Below are 16,733 nucleotides of genomic sequence, written 5' to 3'. Positions count from 1 at the left end.
AGTTTACGATGGAAACATTATGAAGGCACATCATTGATACTTCTGTCGTAACAAAGTTTTAAGACTCTGAGGCACTCTCACCCTAGCTGAGTCATAACAGGTCTTGTACAACCTGTTCCACTTTGCAACTCCTAAAGTAGAAATGGCATTTTCTTTATGCTACAAGAAGTCTTGCTGACTTCTTAAAGTCTTTGGTTCTAACTATATAAAAAAAAAACTCAAAACCCCCTGTAAATGGGGGTGTGGAACCTTGTTTCCTCCAGAAAATAATGAAGTTTTGGAAAGAACTATGAGATTGTCCGATTCACACAGAAATTTCAAATATATAGAAAAAATTGAGATGAATTTGTAAGAAGACTATATCTGAAGAATATGGTGAAAATAGGATAAATTATTAAAACCTGTGCAACTCTCTTCTCATAGAGGTAGTCATGCTGTCTTTTGTAAAAAGAAGAGTCCCATTTTAAGGGCTCAAACATGAGTCCATCAGCCCTGTTAATAACAAATTAAGATTCCATCAAGGTACTGGTTCTCTGACGCACAGGAAGAAGTTAGGATACCTGAAAGGTCTGGGCTGCAATAGTGCGGCACTTGAGAGACAAGCTGAGATGGCAGGTGGATTCACTCACTTGAACACAAACTGATGGCCCTCCTCCAAGCAAAAACTTCAGCAATAGCAAGGGAGCTGCTGCAAAAGTCTGTTCCAAGAATACAAACCTTTTTGGTGCCAAGAAATTCTGCAGCCTCAATAGGTCAATAGATGCTTGATTAGTACCAGGTTTTTTAGACACCTAGCAATCTCCAGCATAACTATTAATGAAATTCTAGCACCAAAAAGCTCAATTCTTGGACCCAATGAAATCTTGTTGCCTGTAAGAGTAAGCAAGCCACCAACTCCCATCTGGTACAGAATTCTCCATCTGACTTGCCTGGCAGCATACTCTCTTCCAGTGCAAGGGTAGATAACCAATCATAGGTCAGATCCAAGGATTGGATACTCAGGACTCATCAGCTAAGGCCCAGGGCCTCTGCTGCCAATTGGTGCAGGAATTATGTGTGAAGGTCCTACTTCCAAACAGTAGTATGAGGAGTGGGCTTGCCCAGCCTAAAAGAGAGCTGGTGTATATATCCACCTCCATTTACATGGAGAAGCACAATGCACAAAGTTTAAATCCCATTCTTTATCAACCCCCTGGAAGCCTGTTTGGCTAACAGCAAAGCACCCAGAAGAAAAAAACTAACTATAATACAACACTAACACTAGAAATGAAGAGAGTCTTGGATCTGAAACCCAAAAGTCACTCTGGGAATGGAAAATAATGTCCTCACATCTCAAACTGTCCAAATAAAGCAAGAAATTAGGTACACATGCTTTTACAAACTTGGGTCCAAAAGTTCAATTTCACATGAAGTACTTATGATGTACTGGTTTCCATAAAGTTTCCAAAGCTCGGAACCACAATAGGAGCATCCCATTGGCAATACGTAGAGGCCACCTCAAAAACAACCAGGGACACTGATGAAATTGAAAGGCATCAAATTTAAAACTGATGAGGATGATACTGGTCAGATATTTTTTTTTAAAACCACGCACTGCATAATTTAGCAGTGGACTTAATTGTCACAATGTGTCAAGGCCAAGTGCTGAATTAGGCATTTATATGCATGAGAAAATAGTTGTTTCAGACAGATTATATAAGTGTTTGCAAAGGACAGACACCTATGTTTCAGGAAATAAGCCAGCTGCTAACAATTTAAGAAGAAACTTCCAGTGTGCAGATTACATCTTAATTGTCCATTATGTGGTTTCTTCCACATTCCTCTGAATAATGTGGTAGTGGCAACTGTCAGACAGAGGAGGCTATTATAGATAGCCCAATGATCTGATAATAAAAAATGCCACGTGTTTTATTGTAATTTTGGGAAAATTGATTCCCCCTCATCCAATTTTGCTCTTCTGTGCCGCGCTGCACCTCACCCCACCACCTGCTAAAATTCTGAGAGCATGGGAAGATAAAGAGATAAGTACCTCCCATTCTTTCCCCTCCCCTGGGGGGGGTGTGGGGAGGGAAGGAGAGGGAGAAAGCTAGCCACTAAAGAATGGGAAAGGCAAAGAAGCATGGCTGAGACCACCATGTGGTCTATGACAGTGGCAAAAACACTTTGATCTTGCCTATGCTACAGCTTCCACTATTTCCAACACCACTGACAGTGAAACCATGATGAACTATGGGTTCTAAGTTTGTCACTGTAGGTGCAGATGTACCCTTAGGTGCCCCCCTGCCTCTGATCACTTCCATGCTATACTCTGCTTTGCCAGGTGAGAAACGGAAACATCTTTACTTCAATCCACAGGTTTCTCTCTCTACCGCACTGAAAGTAGGAGATGAACTGTTTGCAAGAGGTGCTGAATGTGGACCAGGAAACACAGCTATCACATTTTAAAATAAAAGAGCAAAGGGCCAGCAGGAAAGTGAGTCCAGAGAGTGCTGGGCTATCATTCAGATGGGTCTGCAGAGTAGTTCAACGGGTTGGCTTTATTATATAGAAACCAGATGCTGAACTCCACAACAGTGTTCACCCTTGCCCCATCAATCCTGCTACAGATCTCTCAAGACTGCTGCTGCTCATCACAACATGGGATACCTCTCTACTACTTTTGCCCTAATGAGACAAGATGCTCTTCTTCCCAGAAAGAACAGTTAAGTCATAGGATGGACAGACAATCTGAGTTTCTCTTAAAATAGACCAAGATTGGTCTTTTACTCACCCTGATTTTAAGTGTTAAAGAGATGCCAGCTATAGTTTAATGCCTTGTTTACTAGGTAGAGTCCTGTTACTCCTAAGCGAATTCTGTGCAAAATTCATATGACCTGCATTTTTTTTTCTGTGCCTCCCACAGAAAAACGCAAAAAAAAAAAAAAAAAAAAAATCTGCCAGGGGACACGCGCCTGTTCCCTGGCAGCATATCTGGACCAGTCTCAGAGATGGGGGAGGGAGGCTGGGCATGCGTGCGTGCCAACAAGGGACAGAGAAAGAGAGAGAGAATGTCTGTCCCTCGCTTGCCACTGCAGCTCACTGGCGTGGAAGGGTACGGCTTTTTATTATGCACGAGGCAGGCTAGAGGCAGAAATGTAGCAGCCTGCCTGTTAGTTAATTGATCTCATTCTCTGAAGCACAAATGTAGCAGCCTAACTGTGTAGTAACGTTGTTGATGTTCCTATTGTTAGTTAACTGTTCCCATCCTCAGTCAATTCCCCCACGAGCATAAAACCTGTGCAAGTTTTAAGGCCCCTACGTTGCCAGAGTGATGTAAAGGAGCCTTATTATAAATGACAGTGAGGGAATCCTCAGATAGGAATATCTATGTGCTTTCTCACTTTTTTCCTGTGCCAAAGTGGCACAATGGGGTTAGATTACAGCTCAGGATTTATTTTACTTACCTATTTAAAAAAAAAAAAAAAGATTTTAAAGGCAAATAAAACATTTACCAGCAGTCAATAAAATGTCTGGACAATCAGAACCAGGCACTTCCTAAAGTACCCAGCCAGGTCCAGGACAATGATTTGCGCATTCCTGTACTAACTTTTTGGTCCGAGGACCACATCTGGGTATGGAAATAGTATGGCAGGCCATGAATGCTCACAAAATTGGGGTTGGAGTGTGGGAGGGGGTAAGGGTCTGGCTGGGGGTGTGGGCTCTGGGGTGGGGCCAAAAATGAGGAGTTCAGGGTGTGGGAGAGGGCTCCAGGCTGGGGCAGAGGGCTCTGGCTGGAGGTGTGGGCTCGGGGTGGGACTGGGGATGAGGGGTCTGGGGTGCAGGAGGGTGCTCCTGGCTGGGACAGAGGGGTTTGGAGGGTGGGAGGGGGATCAGGGCTGGGGCAGGGGCGTGAGGAAGTGGCTCAGAGGTGCAGGCTCCGGTGGCGCTTACCTCAAGCGGCTCCCAGAAGCAGCGGCATATCCCCACTCCAGCTCCTATGCAGAGGCATGGCCAGGTGGCTCTGCTGCGCACTGCCCATCCACAGGCACTGCTCCTGGTGGTTCCCAGGCAATGGGAGCTGCGGGGGTGGCACTTGGGGAAGGGCAGTGTACGGAGCTCCCAGGCTGCCCCTACATGTAGGACCCAGAGGGGGGACATTACACTGCTTCTGGGAGACATGCAGAGCAGACCCCGACCCTGTTCCCCGGCTGGAGCGGGGCAAGCCCCAGAACCCACTCCCCAGCGGGCGTTTGAGGGCCGGATTAAAACGGCTGGCGGGCCTGTAGTTTGCCTATCCCTGGATTAACAAAACTGCATGACTTTCATGTGTGAAAGTCTGAGCAATTTAAAATGACATTCCATGGGTTTTTTTGGCTGTTTGGCTGTTCTGTAATGTAATTTAAATGAAAATCCAGGATTAGAACTGGAATGCAGGATATTAGTTACCAAGTGTTTGTAACTTAACTTGTGTGTGTTTAGGAAATGCTGAATAGTTATTGTGACTTTTTTCTGTACTGTAGTTTAAGTAAATTACCAAAACAATTGAAACTGGTTTGATTATAGTGCATTATTTTGACAAATAAAATATGCAGAATTTTGCAGGCTTCTTTGGTGCAGAATTTTGAATTTTTTGGCACAGAATCCCCCCCAGGAGTACCCGATGCTTGTTATCAAGTATTTTAGTTGTCTTTTAATGCAAGTTAGCTGCTGGAAATAAGCAGGAGGGTCAGCTTTGTATGACTGCCATCTCTCCAGACTCCCCAAAAAGGGTTTTGCAGAACACAGCAGTAGCCCACAGACCAAAGTTTGAGAACCTTTATACTAACTACATGAATAACCAACAGTGTGCATTTTGTATTACAAAGGAGTGCATACAATTCAGAGATAAGTAAATATCAATTCTTAAAATTAGCTTCTAATATTCATGTTGAGTAACACTTGGCCATTTGAAAGCTTGCAGAAAGCAGAGACTTACACAAATAGTCAAATTGAAGTTAGTTGTTGAATTTGAGCAATTTTCCAATTTTCTATTTATTCACTCTGATTAAGATATTTGCAACAAAGCAAAATATGAATCAAAACCTGGGGTGCTTAAGTAATTCATATCAATACTTAAAACTTTTTTTTAAATAAGCATATAGCTGCACTTTTTCAGTAAGCAGATAGCCAGTAGTCAACTGAAGTGATGAGTACCCATAAATCTCACCGACTTCATCTTCTCACATTTGTCTAATGGCCTTATAAAATATAATCTACATAGTAGCCTTGCATTAGAAAATAGTGAAAAACCTGAAACATAGGTATTTTCATGATGCTCACTTTATAATATGGTAACACTGTCTTAAACAGGAATATCTGATTAATATATATTAGTCCTGTATAATGTCTTGAAACAAAAGCCAACTGTTGTAATGATTGTTTTGTTTTTGATATTTACATGGCAAGGAACTGTAAATTTGTAAAACTTCCTAAATAAAAAGAGTGAAAAAGATGAAAAAAGAAGTTATATACTTACGCATGTGGACAAATATATTTTATATGTGGACTTCTGATACCTGCAAATGCTTCTGCCCAGCCATGTCTGTTGGAGAAAAGTATGTTAAATAGCATTTTCACATGCTAGTTTAATTCTGTTAACTTTAATAGTTAAGCACTGTTGCCATAATAATGCTAAAATAAGAGGGAATGTCATGTCATTACAGGTGACATTTCTAAAAGAATCTAAAACAAAATGCATTACCAATGTTAAAAGAGAAGTTCTTCCTTTATAACAAGTAGTAAACCCATCTAAAGAAAACTAGTTTCTTGTCCAACAGTAATTTCTCTAAGAAAGCATTTGCTATAAGCCTGTCGATGATACATTTACTGTGTCAATCTATTCAAAGACACATAGACAAGGCCACAAATTCAATTGTTTTCAAACTTTTTTGAATATCGCTAAAAAAAAAAATCTATGCTGCATAAAAACAACACTAAAAAACACTTATAACAACTGTGGTTCTTCAAGATGTTTTGTGCTTGCGGCTCTCACGCATGGTGTGGCTGAATCTCTTGCAAAAGAATTCCAAAACTTCTAAAGCAGCATCAAAGCAGGAGTCACGTATGTGCCCTTTATGTCCTTGCACCCCCTCTCCAAGGGCATAAAGGGCACCATGACTCCGGTCACCCCCAAAGGTCTTTCTCACCACCCAGAGTTTCACAAGGTGTCTGAGCTGCAGGAATGGAGGATGGATCAAGGGATTCACATACACAGAACATCTAGAAGAACCACAGTTTCTATTAGTTAAGTAACAATTCTTTCTTTGAGTTCCTATGCACGTGGCTTCCACTCATTATTAACAAGCAATTCAGTGATCAAGAGGGTGGGAGCTAGGAGCTCATCTGAATAGACTGTAGGACTCATCTTCCCCTTGTGTATCCGCTCTGGAAGCGGATATGAAGAAGTAATGACTAGCATACATATGCAAGTTGTTGTTCTGCAATTTTCCACAATTGGTATCCTACTAAAGCACATTTCTGAGGCAGGTTGTATGGAATGAAGACAGTTTGGACATGTCAAGCTTTCTCATTCCCCAGAATTCTGCACTATGAAGTAGTGTTGAAAGTATGCAGCTCTGATAAATCAATATCAGTGATGATGGTGGCAGATGTGAATACAAATATTCAAACTCTTTAGGAGAAACTTGATACTTTCGTTCAGCTCTTTGAGGTTGCTGACAGATTGTGGAGTAGTCCATAATTCCTTTGCAGGTTACAGAATTCCCTCATTAATAGGAAGGGCTATTCTGTCCTGAGTGTCAGGTTGCAAAATATCAAATAGTTTATCTGCCTTGTCTTGAACCATTTCCAATGGATTATTCCTGAGGGAATTTTACGCCAAAAAAATTAAAAATTCTGTGCACAATGTTTTAAAATTCTGTAAATTTTATTTGTCAATAAATAAACGTCTCTCCAGCATGGCAGTAAGGAGCACAGGTCACTGGTTGCATTGGGAGATCATTCTGAAGGCCCCACCTTCTCCAGTACAGGGACTCAACTGTGAGGCTGCACCTGACCCTGACACAGTGCAAGGGCTGGGAGTGACCCAGAAACACCTCAGGGCCCTGCCCTTCTATGCCAGGCACACCAGGTGTGGCTGGGCAAGCTCAATCCAGCAGGATCCAAGTGTGGAGGAGCTTACTGTCGGGGGGGGGTCCAGGTGTGGGGTGAGAGGTTTCTGTATGGGGCAATCTGGATACAGGCAGCTCAGTGGGAGATCTGGATACACAGGGGCTCATTGGGGGGTTCCGGGTGCAGGAGCAATGGGACTCTGCAGGGGATCCAGGTGATTGTGGTTGAGTTCAGCGGGGGGGGGGGGGGTCTGGGTGTGAAGAGATGGGGCTTAGAGGGTGTCTGGGGGCTCAGTGAGGGGGTCTGGGTGCTGGGGCTTGATGGGGTGGGGATCCAGGTGCAGCTGGTTGGGGCTCATTGGAGTGGGGGTCTGGTCAGAGGGGTCCAGGTGTAGGAGGGATGGGCCTCTCAGGGTGCTGGTTCAATAGGCCTGCTTAACAAGGGAACCCCAGCTGCTGCCGAGGGGGGAGCCTGAAATGTGGCGTTGCTTCCCCCTGCGATTCCTCTATCCCCTTTTCTTCTTCATCCCCCTCTCCTCCCCCTGCCCTATTCCATCCCCACCACGGGCACTCACTGTTCCACAGAAAATAGTAAGGCTCCCAACACACAAAAGGAGAACACAACTGGAACTAGGACCCAGGATGCTGCATTCAGCTGCAGAATCAGGGAAGCCTGAGACCTCTGAGTTGGGCAGCTCTGTGTTTGCAGAAATGGGGGAGGAGGGAGAGCCATGGCACGTAACCCTGTGTGCCCCTCCCCATGCCTCGCCTCTGTTTGGGGGGCAATCCCTCCCAAAAACTGCACACAAGGTCCACCCCCACCCCACCCCTGGCTTCCCTGCCATTTTCTGCAGGGAAAAGCAGGAAATCTGCAGGGGGGGGGGGGCTTTTTTTTCTGTGGGCACACAGTCTCGCAGAATCCCCCCAGGAATAGAATGTGTAGAAAGTTTGCCATTCTTTTGAAAAGTTCCTGATATGCTTTAAAAGTCATCCCTCGTTAAGGATGTGGAAGTTTCTTCTGGGGAAGGAGAAGAGAAAGCACTGGATGAAAGTTCATCTTACACCTCTTCATCCTCTCCCCCAGAGACGCTGTGTTGAGGTTCTGATATCAGGATGACTTTGTTACAGCCTGACAGGTCATCTGAGGAGTCAGAATGGAATCTCGGATGAAAGCAGAAAAATGGTTGGTCGGTTTTGAATGCTGAAACCAGAGGGGCCAATACATCCAAGCCTGAAATCCATAAGGATGGTGGTTGTCCTCAAGGAAAAAAAACTTAGGTCTTGAGATAAAGCCCTGAAAGTGACATCCATAGCATAGTCCTTTTTAGTGTGACTTTTGAATCAAGATGGAGTAGGCAAGAGTGACCAAAGGTCTGGTGACTGACCCCTTCTAGTTACCTGAGAAGATGATCCTGATGAGAATGAAGAATCCTCAGAAGGAATGACAGAGACTGACAGCTGTACTGACATTTGTGAAGCAGACTGCCCATCATGTTTTTGTATAGGGGAGCCCAGTGAAATGTTTATGACTGGCATCCTGGGTTGTTCTAATGGTGATTTAGATTTAGCTGAAAAAGGACAAGAGTGCAGTAAGGAGACTGAAGCGCAGGAGTTATCCTGATGTCTGCTGCTTTTCTTAAAAAGAGTGCTGGAGAGGTTCCCAGAGCCTCACTTGTAAGAGGGGAAGGCTTGCTCAGTACTGTAACTGCCCTCTGCCCCTTATAGAATCATAGAATATCAGGGTTGGAAGGCACCTCAGGAGGTCATCTAGTCCATCCCCCTGCTCAGAAGGAAGTGCTCTCAATGCCACCAAGACTGAGCTTGCTGATGCTGTCTGAAGACTGAGGAACCAGGCTGCTGGTGTTCTGGTGCAGGAGCATCTGACCATGCTGGGGTAGGTTTAGATTGCTTCCACATTACCATGGAAGCCCACATCAAAGAAGTTTTCAGTGACCCCTTAAGATTTTGGGCTGAAGGAGAGGCAGATCCTTTTGGTACCATGCTCTTCCTGTGAGAGGATTTTCTCCCTGCCACATTCAGCAGCTCCTTTGATGCATGGAATTCTCTCCTCCTCTTTTGTTGTACCAGGGAAGATGACATCTTCCTTGTGGGAGATCTTAGAGTTGTCTTTAACTCCATGAGCAGCAGGGATTACTCACTGCTCCAACAGACAAGCCTGAGTGCACTTAAAAGAGCAGTGCCTGCTAAGGGGTATGGAGATCAGTTACCTCCCTAGTTTGGGGTGTGTTTACAGGCTGGGTCTCAGATAGTGCACCCAAGGATCCCTGAAGCTGCTGCAGTCCAGAGTCAGACTGAGGTCTTATTGATTTCTCCATGAGGAACAGGCTCGGTCTATATTCCCTAGATTTATGAGTGTGTTTTTAAAAGTCCTATAAATAGCACACTTTGATGGAAAATGAACTTCTCCTAAGCAGAGGTCATGTATACCTGTGAGAAGAACAATTCTCTGACCCGCACTGACTTAAATCCTGGTAAATGGGGATCTGGCATAAGTCTGTACTGGAACCCTATCTAAAATGCTTTTTAAAAAAAACTAGCTAACAAATGAAACTGACTATCCTCAGTCAATTTAATCTGCCAGCCTCCTATCAGGAACAGACTAACAAATGAAATTGGCTGTCTAATGTAATTAGCTAAATTAGTAACAAACAAGGAAACTCAATTACCATATACTAAGAAACACAGTAACTAGCTAAAGCGAATGCTACTCTGTTTTGACTCTCTGCCAAAGGGCAGTTAGAAGGAGCTGAGGGGGAGCAGGGATATGCTGCCCTTTATGAAAGGGGCATGCACAACCTCTGCTGGACATTGCTATTGAAGTTCCTGAACTCCTGTGCAAAGGACACAATCACACCATATATAGAAGCCACATGAACAGTAACTTGAAGTAGCTAGGAGATTTGAAACTCCTACTGTTTCCCAACTCTTACTGTTGTCTCTACAGATGTATATGTCTACATACAGTGGATGATTCTACACACTTAAGGTTGCAGTAACTCAAAACAAAAACAAGTAGATTAAAGATTAATTTCCTTGCATTCAAGTAATCCAAATATCTTTCCCCTCAACACCTCCACACAATGAGGGTCAGTGAAAAATTAGAGTAATTCTACATTTAAAATTGGCATATAAAATACAAAATTCAGTTTTTGATGAGCTGCATGTTGTTCAGCATACTGAACACAGCACTGAGTTTCAGAGCTTTCTTATTCCTCCAGCTATCACAAACCCAGAGGATGGCATGGATGTTGTGGACTCATTTAGAAAACCCAGAGCTCATTAGCACAAGTCCTGCAATGTTAAATTTAATAAAACTAACCCCAAGGGAGGTGAAAATATAATCAGATAGAAGCTCAATGCCTGTGAAAGTAAAAATAATTAAACAATGGAAAGGTTTTGATAAGGGAAGAAAGTAAAGTCCCTCTATGAAGCAGTGTGGTTTATTTTGTAATTTGACAGATAAAACCTCTTATCAATCAAAATCAATCAATCAATCTCCATTGGTGACTTGGTCAGTCAGGAAACTGCAGAATGCTGGCCTGGCTGCTTGCAAAACTGAACGCAAGATTTAAGAGCGGAGTCTACAAAGATTTATTCATGCAAGTAGTAGTCTTAGTGAAGTCCGAATAACATGTCTGAGTATGGCTTTGCATGACTGGACTCTTGGTGGCAAAGGAGGCAAAAAGTAGTATTATTTACCCGTAACTAATTCTTTGAGGTGTACATACCACCTCAGCACTTAAGGCTGCCTTTGAACTAAGCTAGTCTAAAAAGGGCACCATCTTAAAATGCATCATCCCATATGCATCAAAACATGTATGTTCCACCACTATTATTTTCTGATTTGTTAACATTCACAGTAATTTACAAGGTAAAAATCAAGTAACATGGTGGTGGTGAAAAGGTTTTTTGAAGCAGAAAGTATATTTTTGTTGTTGCAGGTAGTAACCAAAGCTAGGAGTGCTGTTTATTAACACTTAAATTTCAAAGGTCAGTTTCAATTTAAAAAAAAAATCCCATCCAGCTTCAATGCGAAGATTTTTTTTCAAGGTTCCTATGACCTACACTAGGCACAGAAGTTAGAGAGAAATTTAATTGACTACAACCATTGCAAAGTTATTATCCAGTTACAAGAGATTTCTAATCAGTACATAAAAGTCTGTATAACAAAGATGAACAAATTCTGCTCAACTCTTAAGGCAATTTGTTTTCAAATGCCTAATTACTTTTTTTTTTTTTTTTTAAATGGAGCAATGTTTCAGAGCATGCTTAACATACGAATAAGTGACCCTGTTATATATAAAAGAAACCAGTCACTGCTGGAAGCAGCTTTTTCATGCATGAGCGAAATTGTAGAGCTATCATAGCTCAGTGGTTTGAGCATTGGCCTGCTAAACCCAGGGTTGTGAGTTCAATCCTTAAGGGGGCCACTTAGGGATCTGGGGCAAAATCAGTACTTGGTCCTGCTAGTGAAGGTAGGGGGCTGGACTCGATGACCTTTCAAAGTCCCTTCCAGTTCTAGGAAATAGCCTATCTCCATTAAATATGCTGCTCACACTATAATGTATATATTAAATCTATGAATACTAAAAAGATTTTTTTTTAAATCAACAATCAATTTTCCCTGAAAGATCTTAACTTTTAAGCAGATGAGTACAAGTTTGTTAAATTGGCTGGGATAGAAAAAATATTAAAAACACCATGATTACTTTTATTTTTAAAACAAGTAAAAAAATGAGTTATTAATGTAGGGCCTGATCAGAAGGCTACGTAAATTGATAGATTCCCACTGACTTCATCGGGCTTTGTATCAGGCCTATAGAATATAGGATGGTACTTCTAACTGGAAGAAAAAGCTTTATTGAAATGATCTAAATAAAAATTCATATTGGAAAAAAGGAGACTAAGGGGGGATCTGATAGAGGTATATAAAATCATGAGTGGTGTAGAGAAAGTGTGTAAGGAAAAGTTATTTACTTGTTCCCATAATATAAGAACTATGGGCCACCAAATGAAATTAATGGGCAGCAGGTTTAAAACAAATAAAAGGAAGTTCTTCACACAGTGCACAGTCAACCAGTGGAACTCCTTGCCTGAGGAGGTTGTGAAAGGTAGGACTATAACAGGGTTTAAAAGAGACCTAGATAAATTCATGGAGGTTAAGTCCATTAATGGCTATAAGCCAGGATGGGTAAGGAATGGTGTCCCTAGCCTCTGTTTGTCAGAGGGTGGAGATGGATGGCAGGAGAGAGATCGCTTGATCATTACCTGTTAGGTTCACTCCCTCTGGGGCTCCTGGCATTGGCTACTGTCGGTAGACAGGATACTGGGCTTGATGGACCTTTGGTCTGACCCAGTATAGCCGTTCTTATGTTCTGAAGTCTTAACCCTCTCAAAAGGCCTAATCCATTAAGACTGTGCACATGTTCCCTTGAGGAACTGAACATTTGATGGAAGATCACATAAATAAAAGCCTCAAGTCTCCTCTATTCCTTCCACCTAATCAGACTCCATACTATAGGCTCCAAAGTCTAAGTCTACTTAAGCCTGAATTAACATTTAGTTACTACTTTCTCCTTACTGTATTGAACCCCTTATTTTGGAAACTAGCAGTACTAACAAGTCAAAAAGAAACTGAGTCTGAGGAGAACTAATTAAGCAAGGATTTTGAGATTCTTTCCAACTGGGCATCAGAACTGCCAAGTTGAAAAAGAAACATTGCATAAATATACAGGTGTATACTGAAATCTTTATAGCAGCTGTATATATTTCTTTTGCTCCAATGATGACAAACAGGAACCTGACTACTCTGACTGCCTGTGACAAACACAACAAAAATAAAAGAGCTACAAGTCCCCAGAAAAACTCCAATCTGAAACCTATGAGACATTTTGGAAACAAGCGAGGATGTATTGAACATAGTCTAATGTAGCTTCAATACAGTCTGGAAATCATCAAAATACAACACCAAAACCAAATTTAAGATTGATCAGAGCTGCATACTTTCAACACTACTTTATAGTACATAATGCTGGGTAGAGCCCTGCACAGACACAAATTTATATCCGCGAATGCAGATATTCATGGATATAAATCGTGATCCGTGGAACCGCAGGGCTCTCCCAGGAACCGCAGTGGCAAAAGGAGCAGAACATGGGGCCACCATTCCCAGGAACCAGCGCCCCCCATCGGCAGCTCCTCTAGCGTGGTTGTACTGCCCAGAGCCCCACCCCCGTCTCTTCCACACAGCTGTCTGTTTCTCCTGTCTGGGGGCATGCATGCCTCTTGAACACAAGAGTGTGACCAGGGACAGCTGCCAGTGAGCTGGGTGCCTGCCCCAGTAGGCAGGGCTGGGGGCGGTATAGCCACGCCGGAGGAGCAGCCAGTGTGGAGTGCTGGCTCCAGGGAGCGGCAGCCCCATGTTCTGCTCCTTTCGCCGCTGTAGTTCCCAGGAGAGTCCTGCGGTTCTGCGGATACTGATTTGCATCCGCAGATATAAATTTATATCTGCACAGGGCTCTAATCCTGGGGAATGACAAAGTATGACATGTCCAAACTGTCTTCATTCCATACAACCTGCCTCAGAAAAATCCTCCGTATCTTTTGGCCCAGAACAAGCTCAAACCAAAACCTATTCATACAATGCAGCCAAGAAAATATGAGTACTATCATTATCAGGAGGCCTTGGAGATGGATTGGCCATGTGCTTTGGATGGAAACTGATTCCATCACCAGAATAGCACTAAGATGGACATGTGAAGGCAAGCGAAAATGAGGCCACTCGAAAACAATATGGTGAAGAGCTGTGGAAGCTGAAAAACCTTCCACAGCTGGGGGACCATTGAAAGACTTGCCAGAAACAGACAGGAGTGGAGGAGCTTCGTCACTGCCCTAAACGCCAGAGGCATAATGGGTACTAACTAACTAACTAAACATATCTTCACTTGATAACTAAAAGGTCTGTTTGAAAAGTATGATGTCTTTAGAAGAGTAACTCAATCTTTTTCTTCCCCAGGACCATAAAACCACCCAGTTTCTTTCAATGTCCCATTTCAAATCCTACTATCCTGCCTTAAATATTTAGTGTCAAGAAAAGGAGTGGAACCAGACAATTAACAGGTAACACTAACTATAACATTTACCATAAAACATTAACCATATGACCATACTCACTATAAACAGGGGTCTACTTAAATCAGAGAAATCACATTTTTTTGCAGGTTGGTCACAGCATATATAGCAAGTTTTGCAGATGTGTATTGTTACCCTTACTTCTGTGCTGCTGCTGGCAGTGACCCTGCCTTTAGAGCTGTGTGCCCCGCCAGCCACTGCAGCTCTCAACTATGTCTTCAGAGCTGGGTTACTAAGCATATGCTTAAATTTTTGCATGAATGAGGCTTATGAGTGACTATCAAGTTGAATTTAGAATACTTACAAATAGGCTTTCCTGCTTCTCCCACACAAAGTTTTAGGGAAGAATGGGGACAAGACAGCTAGTTCAACTCAATGATTACTCCCAGATGTAGGTAATATTTTTTAATAGGGTTTAACTGATTTAGTTTTTGTATTACATTAAAACCACTTAAATAAAGAGACAGAAAGGTATTTTGGCTTGTAGTTTTTGTGGGAGTTTTTAAAAACTAGCATGGCTACCTCTTCAGCATTTGTCATAAACTCTGCAAATAGTGGCAGTGTAATTAATTTGTGAGAAACAGCAACTAGTTACAACCACTCATGTCTTACAACCCAGAAATCTCAAACTGTAAGATAAGTTAGATACAGATCAGTAAACAATTATACCTACCCAGAATCTCCCAATCCATGAAGAAATATGACCTAAAATTAAAAAAAAAACAAGAGTTAAAAGTAGTTGTTTCATGCCTAATTCCCTTGTTTGTTTTTTCTTTAAGGAAAGAAACAGCTGTGACACATTCATAAATTCTAAGGCCAGAAGAGACCATTATGAGTCTGATCACCTGTACAGCACAGGCCACAGAACGTCCCCAAAATAATTCCTAGAGCATATTTGTTTAGAAAAACATCCAGTCTTGATTTTTAAATGGGCAGTGACACCATGACCGTTGGTAAATTATTACAAAACCATATACTATAAAATCTGTGCACTACCAAGCGCAAACATTATTTTGGGTAAAAGTTTCTCCAAGTCCTAATAAAATCCCTCACTGCATTTTTATCCCATATTTCCTTCCCTAAAAGCATCTCCCTGCAACTTAGTTTATTAGGTTACTGCCATAATAACCAAGTTAGACCAAAGAAATCATTTTGCTTCTGTTAGTCATCTCTCTCTCCTTTTGGAGGTAAGGTTTGCTACAGATCTTGTTTGCTTGCTCCTTCTTTTCACTAAAGGGGGTGACTCCAGATATTGTCTAGCAATTAGTTATATTTAATTTCTTGCAAAACATACAATTTATTAAGAGACGACAACTAGGGACACTTGTCAGTCAAATGACATCATCAACGACCTTCATCTCATCCAACATCTGAAGTTAATTCCACTAAATGAAACATTAAAAAAAAACCCAATATAACACCGCACAGCTCGCAAGGTAAGACAGAAGGCGGCAGGGAGAGAGCCCCTAATATCATTGCACGTGGGTAGAACTTCCCCGCACCCCGCCGCAGAAGACAAGCAGGACGAGGCAGCAGCAGGGCCGTGCGGACACATCACATCGGCCGCGGCCAGGACGGTGCAGTTTGCCAGCGGATCTCCGCCGCGCTCCCGGGGCAGAAGCGAGTCAGGGGCCCGGCCCGGCTTCCCAAGGCGGACAGGGAACCGGAGCACGAGGGGCGCGCACACGGGGCCCGGGCGGTTACAGCGGGGAACAGAGACCCGCCGCTCTGCGGGGCACGGCCCGCAGGCCAGAGCGTGCACCGCGCGCGCCTCGCCCCCAGGACGGAGCCGCTCAACCCCTGCTCCCCCGGGCCGCCAGGCCCGGACTCACCGCGGCGGTTGCTTTCCTGGCGGCCGGGACGATGGCGGGGAGCGGCGCGGACATGTTGTTGCCGCACATACACTGGGCTCCGGGGCGGCCAGCGGGACACACTGGCCGGGAGGAGGGGCAGGCACCGGGCCAAGGGGAGGGGAGAGGCGTAAGGGGCGGCAGCAGGGAGCAAAACGCTGCGAATAAGAGTCGGAGGGCGGGAGGGGGGGGGTTGGGCTTGTGTCACCAACCCCTTCCCCCCTAACCCCCATGCGCAGGCACGCGCATGGAGCGGCTAAACAGCGGCCGTTAGATTGCGCGGGGCAGGCAACAGTATTCCCTTCAAGACACGCCCATCACTGCTCTCCACCCCTATTGGCTCTAAGGCGCAGAGGATCCTCCATCTCCGATTGGACTCTACTCTTGTCATTTAGTTCCCTGACGGCGGGGCGGGGAGGGGGGGGTATAATGAGGTTCATGCCAAGACGCCTGCGCAAAGGAGTTGTTCTGGTGACAGGTGCGAACTGAGTGATTCAGGGGCCTGAGAGTGACCGTCGGGGTCACTGGAGCCCGCTCTCAAGCCCTGGTCTCTGTCTAGGGAGGGAGGGGGGAGAGATTCTGAGCCTAAACAATAAAAATTCTGCAAATTTTATTTGTCAAAATAATGCAATATAATCACTTG

The 16,733-nt window shown here is 43.7% G+C and overlaps 1 protein-coding gene across 1 annotated transcript in view; it reads right to left on the bottom strand.

Moving 5' to 3' along the window:
• Positions 1–16,346, bottom strand: part of LYPLA1 (lysophospholipase 1) — a 37,109-nt gene extending 20,763 nt beyond the window's left edge. The window contains exons 1-3 of the mRNA XM_054017335.1: positions 16,073–16,346; positions 14,914–14,945; positions 5,495–5,560 (exon numbers count right to left, since the gene is read on the bottom strand). Coding sequence (XP_053873310.1) covers positions 5,495–5,560; positions 14,914–14,945; positions 16,073–16,141 — 167 coding nt within the window. The 5' untranslated portion in view covers positions 16,142–16,346. The remainder of the gene's footprint in view (positions 1–5,494; positions 5,561–14,913; positions 14,946–16,072) is intronic.
• Positions 16,347–16,733: the final 387 nt, after the last annotated feature.

The sequence above is a fragment of the Malaclemys terrapin genome, chromosome 2 (genome assembly GCF_027887155.1).
Source record: "Malaclemys terrapin pileata isolate rMalTer1 chromosome 2, rMalTer1.hap1, whole genome shotgun sequence".
Classification (NCBI taxonomy): domain Eukaryota; kingdom Metazoa; phylum Chordata; order Testudines; family Emydidae; genus Malaclemys; species Malaclemys terrapin.
This window is presented reverse-complemented; position numbering and strand designations above follow the sequence as displayed.